The sequence below is a fragment of the Glycine soja genome, chromosome 9, assembly GCF_004193775.1.
Source record: "Glycine soja cultivar W05 chromosome 9, ASM419377v2, whole genome shotgun sequence".
NCBI lineage: Eukaryota > Viridiplantae > Streptophyta > Magnoliopsida > Fabales > Fabaceae > Glycine > Glycine soja.
The window spans coordinates 40,213,555-40,232,490 of NC_041010.1; the positions used below are offsets into that span (position 1 = coordinate 40,213,555).

The 18,936-nt window shown below is 28.8% G+C and overlaps 1 protein-coding gene across 1 annotated transcript; it reads left to right on the plus strand.

Annotated features, from left to right (window-relative positions):
* The first annotated feature begins 10,725 nt into the window (after positions 1–10,725).
* On the plus strand, positions 10,726–12,879 carry LOC114367272 (protein SPEAR3-like). The gene is made up of 5 exons (XM_028324421.1): positions 10,726–11,167; positions 11,250–11,363; positions 12,063–12,130; positions 12,305–12,350; positions 12,492–12,879. Exons 1-5 carry the CDS (start codon positions 10,955–10,957, stop codon positions 12,606–12,608), a joined length of 558 nt encoding a protein of 185 aa, XP_028180222.1. The 5' UTR covers positions 10,726–10,954; the 3' UTR covers positions 12,609–12,879.
* The last annotated feature ends 6,057 nt before the right edge of the window (positions 12,880–18,936 follow it).

Sequence of the window (18,936 nt, forward strand, 5' to 3'; positions counted from 1 at the left end):
CATATCATCTAAGATGGTCACATGTACATTAGTGTCGACTTGTATTTTTGTTGGATACATTAGTAATTAGTTTAAAGAAATTAACGTCAAAGATCAAAGTTTGAGTATTTTAAAAATACGGGCACAAAAGCTAGTGTTTTTAAAAATTGGGAGCAAAAATCAAAATACAAAAATACTGTAGGGAAAAAAACCATTAACCCTTTAAAGTATCAAAACAGAAGGAAATTGGTAACCTTTCTGACTAAATTGACCAGAAAATAAAGTAACCTTCCCATTATTATTTTTTAGGACAAATTGAGTGAAACTATATAATATGTAGATTAAGTTCCTCTAAAATAATAGAAAAAAATATTGAGATAATGTCGGGAAGAAACGCTAACTCCTTGTTATGTCTTGCAAGGATCTTTAGATGTTACCTATAAAGAATATAGATCTGAACCCTGATAAAGATTGTGAATGCTGAACCTTGGCACCAAAGTAATGAAGATGATGCCCTTAATAAGGTAATTTAGAATTAAAGGAAAAATCATAATATAATGAAATAAAGTTAAGAACGATTTTTTTTTTTTTTTATCTATGAAAGGTATGTTTTTCTCTTTCCAGGAAACACACACGGCCTTATTATAATTCAACCAGTATGCCTAATAAATTAACTAAACCATGTGTGAAACTCTGAATAATATAATTTCAACACATTGAGGGAAATGACATCATCGGTATGGTTGAGATTGCGTTTATTCATATATTAAAGTGAAAGTACCAAATTGTTCTTTAAAATAAAGTTTATGATGAGCTGATTCTTTTATTCAAAAACAATCAAATTAATCCGAGAGAAGAAAATCTCGATGACACGTGAAAAGGACAGAGTATCTGTCATGTCATGCATGACCGAATGTGGCTGCTTCATGAGTCAATACTAGACAGAACTAATCAATTAAAGCTATTTCAAATTCACGCCTTTATTATATATTTGAAATCGAATTTAGGGTGTGGGTGTATGTTATCAGATGATGAAGAAATAATTGAAGAACTTGAAAAAATTGAATGTTAAATGTAATATTTTCGTATTCCCGATCTCCGAATGCACGCCCCAATTAACCTGTAAAAGCTATCAATGTTTTAGGTTAGGGATATATATATATAGTCGACATAAATAATATTCAAGCAGACCAAGATTCATTGGTAGCCAGCAAAAATGCAAGAATATTTGAAATTAATACTTTGTGTTAAGATTCATGCATGCTTCAGACCTAAAAGAGAGGATAGAATTGGGAGATAAAATAGAACTGAAAATAGGATATGTATCCATAGTGAGAAAAGGTGTGTGCAAAGTGATTGTTTCAATCTTCTATATAGGCTAACAAACTAGCTTAGCTTCTACCCATCTTTTAACAAATTTCTAATCAATTTGATCTCTAATAGGTCCCCCAAACGGGAAGGGGAACAATACAAGTGTATAGGAAATCAAAGTGAATATGTAATAAAAAAAATTGTCAAAAATACTTCGCCTAAGACGAATACAATAACAAATCAAAAGTCAACGGGCAAAAAAGTTTAACCATTAAGTTGAAGCCACAACTCAAGGCTTAACTACTTAACCAAAACTAAAACTAATAGGCTTAACCACAAAAAAAAAAAAATACATAAAAAAATGAATAACAAATATTAATGCTTAACCACCATAAACTAGAAACACCAAAGCTTAAACAACAGAAGTCAAGACATAATGTTTAGCCACTCAAGACAAAACCATAACAATATCTCAATGCTTAATCATCTATGACCGAAACTAAACACAATGCTTAATTAATATTTTGTAAATTATTCAAACTTCTCTATAGATTTTAAGTGAAAGCAACGTGTGGTTTTAAATTTTCTTATTAAGGAAATCTGTAAAGAAATTTATGGATTATAATTTAGGATTTAAGATATTTTGAGTTTTGTCCAAATCATTGGCAATTTACAAATAAGAAACATAATATAATAAAAATAATTAAGAGAAAGTGTGTGATAAAATAAATAATGTAACAGAAAAATATAAAATAATACTATAAAAAATATTATAACTTTTCGTACGATGGTGAATTAAATATATATTATGCTGTAACCACTGTACTAGTGCCACTGAATCCTTCCAGCATATATCGTGTCAAAATTAAATTGAACAAATAAAATTTTATTATCTGCTTCCTCAATAACGCCGGATATAATTAATTTGAAATATATAAACCGTAAAGGTCCTCTTAACATATATGATTGAGACATAAAATAATAATGTAAATTAAAGCAGACGATGCGTGCTCCTAATCAATACAGCGCACACAACAAATGAAATTAGAGATCGGATGATTAATTAATTATTAAACAAACTTCACATTTATTTACATGATATCAAAATCAAGTGTATCAGAAAATCATATCCAAGATAGATTATAAGAGCACTAGGGGATGTTGGTTTTGTGAGACAAGGAGGACCTATCGCATTAATGCTGCCACATTTCCAAGTAATCAGTGGGACTTTATAAACATTTTATAATAAGGGATTCATATCTAAAGGCAAGCCAATTAAGTGTTGAATTTTTGCATTTTTCTCTCCACATGTGGGTCAGGACCATTCCTTGTAGTTTCCAAGGTCCCAGTCCAGTTGTGCCAATTATATTATATTTATGCATACTGTCCATAGAGACTTCTTCCATTTTTATTTTATTCTGAGAAAATCTTCTACCAAAGCAAAATATGGATTACATATAGATCAAAATATTTCTTAAGCATCTTAAGTAAAGATATCTAGAATTATAAGGTATCCACAAGTTTTAATCTGTACACAGATCAATCATGCATTTTAATTATAGTGCAGGGGCAGGGGGGCTGACACATTTTTATTTTTTTTATATATATACACTCATTTTGAAATTAAAAGAGACAATATTTTTATTGTCCAAATGTTTCTATTCACAAAACCTTTTTCTTATTATTAATTGGGCATCCAAATTATTAAAGATAAAAAGAAAATCTATAACAGCAATATAGACAACACCTTGTGACAGCAAAACTCGGTATGGTTCGGTTTATAAAATAGATTAAGACAAATTGAAGCATGCATTTTTACACATGCAGGATTTTGTGGATAATATATTCTTTATTAGAAACAAAATGAGAAATCTTAAAAGTTGACAGATTCCTAGTTTCTAGCTACATTTTATCGATAAATCATTGGCTTCGTGATTAAACCTCTTCATTGAAATGAAGAATTATAGTGAAATCCAATATATCACATGATTAATAAAATATTCTTAATAACACATCATTCTGTGTTGCGGTAAAGTTAAATTAGAAAAATAAAATTATAAAATATGTCAAATTATATTTTTTAAAATTTAATTACTACAAGAAAAGCGGAGTATAGCTGCGGACACTTATTACTTATTAGCGTTGGCCAACACAACTAATTAGTGTCGGTATAAGTTGATGTAAAATTGATTTTCATAATGTTTCATTTTATCTTCATTAATGTAATTCAGAAAGAAAATGATAGGTATAAAAAAACATAATAAAGAAATATATTTAAGAAAGCATAATATAAATGTAATGATAGTCTGAAAAAGAAAAGAAATACAGTTAAAGAAATATATTTAAGAGATAAAATGCAATATATAAATGTGATAGATACTAGTTTTAAATAATAATTTAAGAAGTATTAATGATACAATTAAAAAGTATGTAAACTTTTTTTTGGTGGAAAAAAGTATGTAAGCTAGCTCTTACCAAATAACACAGTCAAACTTCACATAACAAAAATTAAAAATTCACATACAAAAAATACTATGAAAGATCTCTCTCATTATATATATAGATAGATAGATTTGATTTGAACGTATATGAATATTTTTTATTCCATGCCACTGTTTTTCAAAATTTGGTAAGGTAACAATTAAAGTGATGAAAATGTAATCTTAGAGAGTTAATTAGTCTTATACTAATTCAATACATAAACTCTAATTGCCTTGATCATGATGAGAGGTAGGCACAAGTCCCCGTGTGTGTAATACTTATACCAGTATATATATATATATATATATATATATATATATATATATATATATATATATATATATATATGCGTGTGTGTGTGAAAAAAGAATTGATCGAGAATCTGATATAATATGAGATTGTGTGGATTTGAAACTTCTGGTGGTGGGAAGCTTTTGCTTAATTATATTGGCTTCTCTTACTAATGCAACCTGTCAGTGGTTTGCATGTGGCCACAAATCTACAGTAGATACCATATATTCCCTACATCTCTTTCCACTTCCTTTTGTCTTCGTTTTCTTATTTGTTACGATACAACGTACACACGCACACAATCACCCGCTTAGCTCTATTCCTAACAAACAACAGAATCAAACCCCATCAACATACATAATCCCATGTTTCCATCCCCATTTTGCTCATCTACGAGGGTGTTTATGATGGTGTTTTCTCTCGCTCTTCCCTTTTTTGTTGTCAAGGTTATCTCTCTGTTCAAAGTTAGAGAGACTAAACTAATACATCAAAGATTAAGAAAGTTTAGTTGAATTAATTAAATAGATACATGAGTTATTTTGTATATTTTCCAATATCTATCTTTGACTCTCCCAAATTAAGAAACTAATACATCAAAATATAAAGATCTATTTAAGAGGCTCATTTCTTTAAACAAATATTTTTTTACACACATAATTATCTGACAACCATGCTATCATATTAGTTCCCTCTCCCTAAAATGAGACGGAGCTAGAATATATTTTTTATTGAAATTAACTAGAGGAAAATAATTAAAACTTGTGATTATAAGTGTTAAAAATAACTAATGATCTTAAATTTGATTTGTGAAAATGCAGTTTGAATAAAGACACTTATATATTATGATTCTACTTTATTCAAATAAAATTATCTTTCATAAAAAATATCAGTGGCCTCCATGAAAGATAAATGCGACCGGCCTTGCATATAAATAATATTTTTTATATGATATTTAATTTATGTATTATAGTAGTAACACCGAATTTTTAGAAATTTCTCTCTCAATATATTCAACTAATTTTTTTAAAGAAAATTGTTTTTTTTCATTTTTTTATAAAAATTATTTTTTTAAACTCTTTTACTGTATAGATGCTATTAATTGTAACTGAAAGTGTTAACATAAGCGATTGGTTTTCCCTGTTCCTCCCTCCCCTCCCATGTTTTATACAGTACGTGTGATTCCTTGTTCATTGTGAAAACATATGTTTGTTCTTTTTTATGTCTTATATATAGAACCATTCAATGCCTTGAATTATAAGCAAGTTCCGAAGGATGACCGTGAGGTTTAGCAAAATACTACTATATATTCCACAATAAGATGAATGTGTATTCTCTGTGTTATATCCTTAATTTAGAGCTATAAATCAAAACCTTGAATTATAAACAACAAGTGAAAGAGACGCAAGATTATGTTTAGTTTACCGAACTAATTTATTGATTATTACATTAATTATCATATATATCATCAGAAGAATATTTTTTAATGTCATCGAACATGATGACTAACAATATACGTGGCATGATTCTATTAGCAGTTTAATAAATCGCATAAATTATTTTTTTTATGCTAGAAAGGAAAGTGCCAAGTTAGAGGAGACGAATTTGGTTTACCAGAAAGAATTATATATTGAATCACCTGTTTCATGATTTGATTGAATTCGTTTTCCGTTAATAAATCATAGCTGAGTAGACTTCGTTTATCTTAATGCTTAGTATCACGCGCAATAGAATAATGATCCCGGCCAGTGGAAAGTATATTTACAATGCAAGCACAGCTCAAAGTAGTCTAACATAATGTTTGACAAAAAACGACTGAAGAGTTATTGTTGAAAAAATAGTCAAATTAAAAATGAGTTAAAAAGTTAAAGATTGTTACGTTGGTTATTAAATTTAAATCGTTTAATAAAATCAAAAGTTAAATTTATTAAAAATGTAAAATAAAATAAAATAATATGTTTATATGATTATAATATATGGATGGGGATCAATTTATTATGTGATAAAATCACATTTTCCACGCTGGTTGGCTAGCATCCCAAACTTCCATATAGTGTATGTCTTTTAAGTTTTAACAGCTTCTCAGATATTTTTAGGCCAAGTCTCAGGCACCTGACCATATCGTAAGACGTTATTGGCATCGTGTCTGAGATTGAGAGCTGTAACAAAATTTGTTATATGATTGCTCATTCCAACTGTTATAAATATCCTATACATGACCTAATAAAAAAAGAGAGAATAAGTTGGAAGATAAATTTTTACTTCACCCCACTGGGATTTACTACATCCCAACTTGAAGATTCAACCCTTGGAAATGGAGCTTGATGATTCAATAGTATCATATCATCCTCCATCATCATTTCTTACTTACCCATTAGCTTGTAATTTTTTCATGTGTTTGATAAATTCATTGTAGTTAGGATTAGATGAACTTTATAAAATTGCTTTTTATAAGAATCTTTTTTGTTGAATATAGTTCTTTATTATTGGAGTAATTTTCACTTTATTTTTAATAAGTCACCAAAAACATGTAACCAAGAGAAGAATTAACAATCAGTAAGCAATTCCTCCCTCTATTCTAAAATATAAGTTGGTTTAGAGAAAAAAAAATATTCTAAAATATAAGTTTTATAAAATTAATACTACATTAAATATTTTTTTCTAAAATTACCCTCAATCAATATTTCATACATTAATAGGACATTCTTTTTTTATTCTTCTGAATTCTTTTGCCTAAGTCACTAGTATTTAGTCATATACTTATATCATTGATTAATTCTAAAAATAAATCACTTATTTTTTCACAAGTAGCATAATATACAATGGAGTTAATGGAGTTAGTTGAAGTGAAAATATCTTAGTCCATTAAGTTTGTATATGAATTTGTTATTATTAATGAGAATTATATGTCTTGAGAGTAAATAAGTAGAAGTACCATTTAATTAGAGATAAAATTATATATTAAAAAATCATTGATATTTTTTTTTATAAAATTCAACAAATTAATTATTTTTCTTAATATATATGTAACAACTTTAAACAATTTATATTTTAGAATGGAAGGAGTATATATAAGTTGATTGTTAATTCTTCTTTTGGTTACATGTTTTTGGTGAGAGAAAATAAAGGAAGAAAAGTTGTGAGCCATCATATATAGAAATCCGTTATCATTGTAGCAACGACCGTATGACACCATCGCCCAAGTTGTCAACGTCAACATCTCTATCCAAACCTATATCCTCCAACTGTAAGGAGGGAGAAGGGAATAGGATGTGAGGAAGAATGGGGTGAGAAGAGAGGTTGCCAATGGTAAAAAGGTCTTATAAGTGATGACTAGATGGTCTAACCTTCACTTACTAGCAATGACCTAAGTGATTGGTGTTTAAGTATACAAACTTCAATAACAAGAAAGTACAAGAGGCTTTTGGATTAATGCTCAAACCAAAACCCAAAGAGGAAGTGTGATTTTATCTATAACTATTAATAAAGATAATTAACCTATTTAATGTACATATTTTTTATATTCTTAAATTATCCTTTAATATATATAATTATTTTTATTTCTTTCATGAACTTTAAAGATGTAATTATTATCGCTCCCCCTAAAAAAATGTTACCATTACTTTTTTTAATTATTTTTTCTTGTTCTTTTTGAAAAATAAGGATAGAGGCACAAAGTGCCTCTTTTTCAACCTGTAATAAATAATGTTATTTTAAAAGTTATTCATTAACGATAGCTAGTCGTTGCTATCAGTCTCAATATACTATTGTTAATCGTTTACCACTAATTAATTTGTTGTAATGGCATGTTTAATGATTATATTAATAATATAATAATTACTTAAATAAAAAATTGGTCTTTATATTTTATTCAACCCATAATTTTGGATCTCTTATTTTAAAATAAAGATATTTGATTTCTTATTTTAAAAAATTCATAGTTTTGAATTAATTTTTAATTTTTCCTACATTTTTTAATATTTTAATTAATTAATTAATTCATTTATTGATGGTTCCTTAAATGAATATGTTTGGTTTAACTTTCAATTGAACTAAAATAAAAGAAATAAAATTAAAAATTTGACCAAAATTATAATTTTTTTTTAAATAGAGTATACAAATATCTCTATTTTAAAATGCCAGAACTAAAATAGAAATGCCAAAATTGTATTTAGTTAATTTTATAATAATAATGCTCATATAATTATATTAGTAGTATAAGACGTTATAAATACTAATAGTACATTAAATGTTAGTGTGCATTATATTAGTTTAATTTTGTTAGGCAAATGCTATATTATTAATGGAGAGAATTCCAATGCTTAATTTTTTTTTGGTTAATAAATAATTTTTTTAACAATTTTACTTTTTAAAGTATTTTTTTAATTTTTTTCCTTTATTTATTTAAATATTATTATTTATTCAAACTTAATTAATTGATAGTCCTACAAGACTGGTACGAGTTTGTTTCTGTTAAGCAAGTCCACACAGTAATCCTAAAAGATTGAAGCAAGATTGTCTTCCTTGAAATATAATTATAATTTAGACATAAAAAACTAATATCATTCTTGTAACGGTCTGTGTTTTAAAAATAACGTGACAAAACATTTTATATATTGACGTAATTATAGGAACCTAAACTGTAGCTGGTAAACGTTCACTAAACAGAAAATTAAAAATTGCGTTTGTTGACTTTGGCTGGCTTTTCAATTGAAGCCAAAGATAAATTTTCGTTCGTCAAATTGTTTACGCAATTCAATACATAGTATATCTAATAGGGTTTGATCCATGTTAAATAATGACTTTTGTTGCCAAAACTGATTTTTTTTAGCCACAAAATTTTAAGGTAAAAGGATCTCCACTCTTCCTTTTTAATTAATTTCGGATTATATTATTAACCTTAACGACAAAAAAGTATACAGTATTAATTATGAAATTTTCTTTTAACAAAAAGTTTTTCAAGTTACTATAATTAGGCTAGTATAAAGAAATTTTAGTAACTTACCAGAGAAGGCTGAGATGATAAGTTCACATATTAATTAGCAGTTACTATTATACTTAAAAAAAAATATCTGAACGTGATTGTAAAGAAAATTTTCAATATTTGAATGAGGTGAGGCCCCAGGTCCCTAAATAGATAGGTTTAGTTCAAACCAATTGTCAACATTTTCAAGTCACAACTGATTATTCTAAGTGGATGCAGCAATGCACGATAAAAAAAAAAAACTAAATTAAATAATTAAGCAGTGCCTTTTAGGTCAGCAATTCCATCAGCCCCCAAGAAGATTAGAAGAAGAGAGGAAGAATGAAAAGGTAATTAGAGAAAGTAAAGAGAAAAAAAAAGGGAAGGGAAGCAGATCCCCAAATAACGTAAAGCAACAAAATCCTATTTTCTCTTTAACTATAACACTTTGTAAATATTTATAAATATGTCATCCGCTTAAGAAACAAATAACATACTTTTGGTGGGGTTAGTGGGGTTTCTTGTAATTTGCATGGGTTCACATGTCTGGCTAACAAATTAGAGGATATTCTAACTTTCCACCACACAAACAACTCATAAAATATGACCCACAAACCATGCGTGAAACAGTTCAGTTTGATCATTTGGTATCTCTAACAATTAATTATAACCCCATTATTATTATAATCATATATTTGGTATCTCATGTTGTATACTAATTATTTGTTGACTTATATATAATTGTTTGAGCTATCTCAATCTTTACTTATGTCTCCCTTCTTATTAGTTAAGCAACTTTTAGATTTAGATCAAGATAAAATAAATTTGTGGATTCTAATTAATTTACTCGATCAAAAATTAATTATTTTTTTAAAACTTAAAAAATGGTAAATATTTTTGGGATTTGCAATTCATACATGATTTGGTCTCAGATTAACATTTTAAATAATATTACTAAATTTGATTTATTACTTTCCCTTCTTAACAAGTTACTTATATGGAATTTTACAGCTGGTGCTTTTCAGGTCAGGCCCTTTAGGGTACTATCAGCTGAGACAAATTGACCGAGAACTAGGAAACCACATGCAGAGTGGAACCTACTTAACTCTTTGTTATCTTTTTTTTTTTATATTTTTTTCTTGGTACACAAAGCTTTGTAATTAATCTACTTTGATCAGTGTAATCAAAATAATCTTATATAAAAAGTACCCTAAGTAGAGAAGAATCAAAGACAATTAATTAATAATCTACATGCCACTTTAGAAGGCTATATATGCTGATTGCTGTGAGACTGAGAAGTGCCAACCTCATCATCATCACCATCCTCGGCATATATAGCGTAGCATACACTAACCAATTTTTTTAATAGAAAGAAAGTTTGAGCAAACATCTACAAAATGAGAGCTTATATTATATGGACAATAAACAATGATGTAAAATAAATATTAAAAAAATAGCATATATTATTTGCAGCCAACCTTGTGGCGCGTGGCTGCATAGAGTCTTCCAGTACAGCTTATTTAACATTTTAAATGTGAGACAATCGCTTTCAGAGATAGTCTCTAAAATCCGTATATAACAAATGGGCAAAAATTTAATTAAAAAAAATGTAATCATTATTGTCTCAAAAAAAATAATGAAGTTATTAAAGGGTAGAGAAGGAGAGAGATAAGGAGCATAGAATCTAGGCGTATATATATAACTTAACATTGAAATGTATACACAATCTGATCCAGCGATGCAATTATTCCTGGGTTTTGCTAGAAGCTTAAAAGAGAGAGAGCATAGGAGATCTCTGATTTCCAAGCCAGAAAATTAAGTGGAAGCAGTTCTTCCGGGATTTGCCAAAAAGCTAATTACCACAACCTATAGCTCTCTCTCTCTCTCTCTCTCTCTCTCTCTCTCTATCTATCTTCAAGACAAGAGAAAGTCATGGATAGTAGTTATTTTGGAGAGCCAAACATGGGAAATGAAAGAGTAAGTGGTTCTTCTTCGTCTTCTTCAAGAAAAGGGAAGAAGAATAATCAAGACAAGCCAAAGCAACCCCAAAGAGGATTAGGTGTTGCTCAATTGGAGAAAATCAGATTACATGGTCAAATGGCTTGTGGTGGCTATCACCCTCCATACCCATCTAACTTTAACAATGTAAGACCTCTTCTTTTCTCTGAAAAGCTATCTATATTTTTGGCTTGGATTTTGGTACTAAATCCTGATCAACAACATGCAGGAAGATCCAAGGGTGCAAACACCCTATTTATCAGTACCATCATCCTCATCTTTTTCTTACTCATCCTCATCTACATCTTACTCACCTTCATATGGCTTCCAACCCAACATTGTGGTATGTGTAGTTTTGGCTTTTCTTCAACCGATCTCAATTGATTTTACACTTCTACAGGCATATATATATACTATAGCTTTATTTTGTACCATATATGTTTAACTTATTCGTTTCAATTTTTTGTGATGAGTACTGAACATGTTCCACACATATATTTTCATAATTGTCAGTAACTATGACTTAAAACAATATATGCAAGTGGGCTTAAATTGTCCCCAAAGCAATTCAAGGTGGTTTATTTTTCTAACCCTTGTTTTTTTTTAATTAGGAAATGATTGACATGATATTTATCTTCTTATTAATGAAAAAGTTTATATATATAGCATAGCCCTAGCAATCTTCTTTTTGAATCTGGATTAATTGTCTCCTATTTGTTGGGTTGAATTTGAAAGTGCAAGGGTAGTACTAATTAACCCTAGGAGAAAAAGGGATGGACGGGGTGTTCTGCTAATTGAAAAGTATTTGAGTTAAATATAAAGTGATTAAAAGAGCCAAAAAATGTCATTCAAATCATGTTTGTCGTTTTAGTTTTGCTAATTAGTTCTCACATCTAATGTTGCAAAAACGTACAAGTAATAATTCTCGTGTTTCATAACATGTCCATGTGAGTGTAGTAATATAAACATATATATTTTTTTATGGCAAGAGTGGGTTTGGATCGTGGATCTTGAAATTGGACAATACTGTTTGCTTGTGCAGATGTCCCTACCCGAATATGAAAGAACAAACATTGGATATGGAGATTCACAGCCAACAAATATTGCAAGGTACTTAAAATCTTCCAGCCCTATTAGATCCTTTCTCATTATATATGAGCAAAGAGCAATATATGTGTTTATACATACTGGTTGGATTTTTGTTCTTCTCATTTTGTTCCATAATTCTTTGTCAAGAAGAATTTCTAGGCTAATATATATCTTTAATTGTTTGTTGCAAACCAGATGGGAACATTCCACTGCTCAAACTAGACCTTTACTTAACCTATATGTAAGGATTTCTTTTCAATTTGTATAAATCTCATTTGACATTCTACACAGAAAGCATATATTTGCCACCCAATATAATTAATCCATCTGTAAATTGAAAATGACCTTCATTATATATGTTGGTTTCTATAATTATATATAGGACTCACAACACATAGATACCAAGAAGTATATAAGTGGTTCCGGTGGTGCAAGCAGTCAGAACTCTGAATCAAGTGACACTCAAGAACCAGATTTGGAGCTAAGACTTTCTCTTTAATCTGCCACTATAGTAAGAGTGGCAATTCTAGTAATTGTAATGCTTTTATTTACAATTATGAATTGAAAAAGCACATGAACAAGCCAATGTGTTTGTTTTAAAGTTTCATCCTGAGATATCATATATATACTCTTGTGTCATGAAAGATATAGATTAACTACTCTTTTGCATAAAAGCAATGCAAACTTCTCTTTTAACGTATATTATCAAAGAAACTAAAGAGAAGTTATTGTATGATCTCTTGCTCTTAATTATTATTTTATTAGGTTAATTTCTCTTAGTTAGTATGCAGAATATATCTTTCATGAATTCAAGAATCTATCTTCGTTAATATGCTAAGCTACAAGGTTCCATATTATGTGACTAATGGTACTGAAAGCTGGGAAGGGGTTGATCATACGGAACTGAGAGAATATATACTACATTTTTTTTCTTCAGCCAATATTAAATTGGAATATGCATGTTAGAAAGGTCATTCAGAATTACTTTTGTTCAATTTTTATGTGTAAGAACCCCTTATGTAGCCTCAAGTCAAAATCAACCACTTAATATGATAAGACTCGTTTACAAACATATTGTCACAGACACAAACACATGCTGCTGTGAGTTCTGCTGTAACTGAAATGAACTTAATTTCACTAAAAATACTAATTAAGGTTGTATCTACCTTCAATTTTCTCCTGCAAACTCAAACTCTTGTCATTGTGAGTCTCTCATAGTCTCTAAGCTCAAATTTAGTTATCGGCCAGTTGGGCAGCTCCTTGTGAGTGAGTTACATAAAGGCGTGAGTAATGAACATAAGAACGTTAGCCCTTTAATTACCAAGAATAACATATTAGCAAATTACTGTACAACCTAGTAAAAGGTGGTTACAGTGGGAGGAAAGTGCGATTTCAGGCAGACTTTATTAAAGTTCAGCTGAACATATGCATATAGTGTATAAAGGCTCCGATTAACTTCTTCATGAACAATAGGAAAAGAAAATGAGATAACAATGAATTGGATTTTTCTAAGAAGTTGAAAAAGACAATTTCTATAAAAGTTGAGTATATAGGTTTATTTTAACTCATGAAAAAATTAAGTTCATTTTTATTTTATTTTTTTATCTTATAAATGTTTACGAGAAAATTTATATATCCAAATCGTCGAACCTTAATGAATTTTCAAACATATTAAGAAGCTTATGTGATTTGCCAGGCATAAGAACATAAAAATGGATGAGAGAAATTTAATCTATCAAAATATTTTCCACTTAAAATTTGTTAACACGAAAACTAATAGCTAAACATAGAAAAAAATGTTTTTCTTCATTTTCTTTTTCTTTTTAAATGAGGAAACAAACGTTTAAATTAAATCTAGCTAATACCTTTAGAAAACTAGTATAGTACTCCACTAGCTAGCTAGCTCAGCTCTAAATTCCTTAAACTGATTCTAAGCATGAAGTTATGAGTTTATTATTTTCAAGTTGGTCCATCCGCAGCTAAATCGATGCATATATATAGAATTTTCCGTAGAAACGTGATACAGCAAGAATGTAAGAACTGAAAAAGAAAAGCGCAAACAGCGGAAGACAATAATTGACTAAGAAATTAATGTTAATCACTCTCCATGTCTTATAATTGAGTCGCAAAGTTGTATTCTAGAGAGGCACCTATTTCTTGTTTACAGCAAGAAAATCGAAGCACTGTTCATGACATGGAGTTTCTGCCTCAATGTGTAATGTGTAGTTGTCAAGGGGAGATTCGCCGTGTAGGTCAATTTTGTTAAATTTTTTTTATCAACAGATGAATAATGATATTGTTTACGAATAATGATCAAGTACAGATAATAATTCTTCGTAATTAAATTTCTATCAAAGATTCTCATTAATCACATCACATCAAATGTCTACTCCACGTACACAAGTGCAGCAGCCAGTGAGAAATTCGTTTCTCACGTGTGAAAATGACAAGGATTAGGCAATCAAAATAGAAAAATATACCTCGAGAGCAAGAAAAGTCTTTAGATGACACGTTCAGCCAGGAAGTTAACCAACGGTTAAGTTGAAGGTTTTTGACAAATAGGGAAGTTTTGGTGCATGTACAGTTTAAAAGTTTCGTAGATGCCTTTCTAATTCTAGTTACTTAATTTCTTCATCTGCCAGTTTGTGACTTTTATTATAAGCAGCTTTAGGTGCTAGTGTGACCCCTTTTTTGACAAAATTTTGACTGAGACATTCAAAAGTAAAATTAAAAACAAATAATGGAGAAAGTTGGATATTCTATAAATTAAAGTAAAATTAATTTACTTAAATTACCTTAATAATTAATTAAGACATTACATTTTTCACTATATAGTTAAATGATATATAGCTAGCTTTTGTGATAGTATGTTCCATATGAAAAAGCTAGATTTCATAGAAATCCTAAAAGAGTATCTTGCTTATAGAGATAAACATGTCAATGCTTCTTAAAGTTGGTTAGTTTTCAATATTTCCGTAACCAGGTGATATATATGTACAGAGTGTTAAAGCTATCAGTGAATCAACATCTAGAGGCAAATGATGGAAAAACAGCTGTAATAATGTCACTCAGTGAAAAGAATAATGCAGACAAAATAGTTAATAGAGATCACTCCAAGTGGATGCTATTAGATCGAACATGCATAATCATAAAGGCTATATCTTCCAATTGATTAGTGCTAACTCCATTTTGATTCTATGCATATCTCACTCATAATTTTCAAAGAATCTTGCGTTCAATTTTGCTTTCACGTCAGATATATACTTTTGATGAAAAGATAACTGAAGGAAATATAACCCAACAAATGGGCATTAGTTCCAATAAAAGATTGTTATAATTTCAGACGAAGAATTTCTTTCAACTGTAATGTTAGAAGTTCAAATCCTAAAGTCTTTAAAAAACTATTTAATCATCACATTTAACTCATCAAGTGTTACCTTATTATCTGCTTTGTTGTAGATAGGAATATATCTGGTCAAATATATTAATTAAAAATAAAAATGCAGCGTTAATTTTTTTATTTTTAAAATCAATACACTCCACATGCATATAATATACTACTAAGTATTTCATGCATATTATACACGTTTTTTTTTTAATTTAAGTAAGAAATATAAGTAGTTTAGATTCAAGAAAAAAGTAAATTATAAAAATAACAAAAAAATAATTTAATTTATAGCATAAATAGTAAATATTTCAAACGAAAAAATAATATTAAAAAATAACTAAAGTTAAGATTAATTTGAGAGTTTGAAATCATAAAATAAAAAAAAGTTTTATTTTGAAACATGTATATAGTTAGTGTCAGTTAGGCCAACGATAATTTGACTATGCCAAATTAGCTTTAGTATTGTACTTAAAATAGCATTGCCCACGTCAACGCTAATATTAGAGTTATTCTTTTTTTAATAGTCATAACTTCCATTTTAGAATCGACCACACTAAGCTAATGTTAAGTGGCAACTTTGACAAAAATTAATATCCACAACTAGAAAAGTTTGATTTAAAGACGAAATTTAGAGATGGAACCTATTCTGTCTCTGCCAGAGACGGAAACAGAGACCAAATTTAAGAGGCAGAGACGGATAAAAATATGGATTTTAGAGACGAAAGACTCCATCGCTGTGACTTACCCCTGATTCATTTCCTTCACTTGTTTGAGTATGGTAGTTAGAGCAATCATCCGGTTCATTTCGGTTACTTGTTTTGTTTTTAACTTTTTATTCCATTTTCTTCTTGGGAAAAAAAATATTACAACCAAGTTTAGCATGAGGCATGCCAAATTTGTATCTTGTAGGCGAGGATCCATAGTCCTTTTGCTAAATGAGGTAGGAAATTATTACCTTTTGACATTGTATTCTATAGGAGATAAATTCAGATTTGTTAATGATTATAGTTATAATTATAATGACTAAAAGTGGTGGGTATATTCTCACTTTTGAATGTGAACAGATTAGAGTATCTACTCTAATCTATGACTCCAAGTAGTTGAAGTTCAATGTACTTAGACCTTTTCTAATTTATGTATCTAAGCTTATCTAATCCTTTGCATACTGATTTTGTTGCTGCCAAAGATATTGGCTATGAAGTTTGAAGGTCCATTCTTATAGTATCTTGGCTACTTGTGTTCTGTGTTTCACAACATAACATATCTTCTTAACTCAAGGGCTTTTTAAATTTGGCTTTGACAGCTTGAATAATTGATATTATAAAGTTCTGATATTAACGACAGGGAATCTTGAGAACGCGCGCGGGGGATTGTTGTGGATGTTTTATCCCCATATGCTAATTTAATTTTATGAGTAAATCGATCTCCAGTTTACAACTAACATTGTTATTGCCTTTTATTTTAGTTTTTGATTTTATAAAACTTATAATTTAATGTACGTTTGCATGATTTTGTTTAATAGGATAAACAAATGGGAAATGAAGAGTGTGTTAGAGGAAAATAGCTCTTTTATTTACAATGGCTGCCACAATATACTTCACCAGACTCCTTATCTATAGGGAAATGAAGAGTATTAGTGGAAAACTATAGGGACTTATACTTCAACCTTTATATATATATATCTTTGTTGTGAGCATCAAACCTTCCGTATTACAACTAGAAATTAAAATTTTAGTTGTAATTATGAATTGAGTTTCAGAATTTCTGTTTTAAAGTAATGTCATGGATTACTTGATGTTTTTCTTGTTGTGTCTTCCCTTTCCACGATGTCTTTAATGCTTGTGAATTTTTCTTCTTTCAATATTTTGTTATGTTTTACCATATGGTTAAGCATGTACAAATGCATTAGTATAAGGTTGAAAAAAATTAAACTCGTTCCTTTTTTAGGCTTTATTTTAGTGTTGTATGGCATGTGTTTTTAGCAGTACCATTAGCAAAGTATAAGTTTGTACTTAATTTTTTCTTGGAATCAATTTTTTTTTTTAAAACAATGATGTGTATATTAAAAATAAGGTGGGCACTGAGGCCTTACATCATCATCAACAATATTAACAATTTGAGGGATCACCTCAAACCAGACAGTATCAGGATTCAAAAAAGTTAACTTTGCTAAAGTATCTGCTCCTCCATTAACATGTCTATTCACATAAGACGAGACTTTCAAGAAGTTGCTTCTTAACAGAAAAGCACAGTCCTGAATAATCCCTGCAAAATAGCTATTCAAAGAAAAAAGATTAATTAGTTATTAAACTGATGAAAGTATAAATTTAAGTTATTCATTAGTTTAATGTGATTCAACTATAGTTTAATTGATAATAATTTAGCATATAATTTTAGTATTATGTAATATATTAATAAATTAACGTAAAATTGTAAAAAAAAAGTTAAATAAAATTTCAAATTAATATAGAAAGATTAAAATGTTGTATACATTTTAAGATAAAATATTTATAATAAAAGGTTAAATAATAATAATAATTCATAAATAGAATTATTTGATCATTATCTATATATTATTAAAAACTGTTCAGCAGCAAACCATGTGTGAACGGAAGAGTGCAACATTATTATTTTTTTATTTTTACTTGTTTTTCCTATTTTCTCAATTTAATTTTTTTAAGAACCGTGTTTTGCACGGTTCCACGGCTAGTTTATTATAATATTAACAACTGTTTGTCTACTTTTTCTGTAAAAGTTTAAGCTAATTTTTTTATCATTAATTTTGAGCGATTTTAGATTGATTTGATCGTTTTTGACTGCTTTTCCCTTCTGTCGATTTTTTAAGTTGTATAAACTTAATAATTTTATTGATTCATTAATCTCCCATTCGAATTGACCGGTCCATTTCTACTTTTCATTTTACGTTTAGAGTTTAAAGCATAATGGAGTCAACCAAAAATGAACAATTAATGGGTATGCATTAACAAAATTTCACACAAATATCCATAGAAATAATAATTAATGTCACTGTGAAATATGAATTGAACACTGTTTTTAAAGATAAGAAAGGGATTGTGTGTCATCCTCTTGTCTCTTCTTTTATGTTTTTACCTGCGGGGATGAGCAACTATTTTTTTTTTTTGTTTTTACCTGCAGGGATGAGCAATTATTTTTTTTTTATAACCAGAAGGGTGTAATTTTTCTCTCATCAAATTTATTTATTTTCAAGATAAAATAATACATCAGTTATTATCTATACTTAAATCCATCATTTCCTTGATAAAAAAAAGAAATCCATCATTTATATTTAAATGGAGATTAAATCTCAAATTCAAGTATTAAATTATTTGTGCTAATAATTTTTTATGACGAGTAAATTATCTTAAAGCTGGACTCTCACACATTCTATCCTTTTATTTACATCTTTTTATCCAGTCTC

Bases quoted from the DNA above. Each gene is read 5' to 3' on its own strand.
- LOC114367272 (XM_028324421.1), top strand. From the start codon at position 10,955: ATGGATAGTAGTTATTTTGGAGAGCCAAACATGGGAAATGAAAGAGTA. The intron at 12,131-12,304 runs GTACTTAAAATC...GTTGCAAACCAG, and splicing joins CAGCCAACAAATATTGCAAG to ATGGGAACATTCCACTGCTC. The intron at 12,351-12,491 runs GTAAGGATTTCT...AATTATATATAG, and splicing joins GACCTTTACTTAACCTATAT to GACTCACAACACATAGATAC.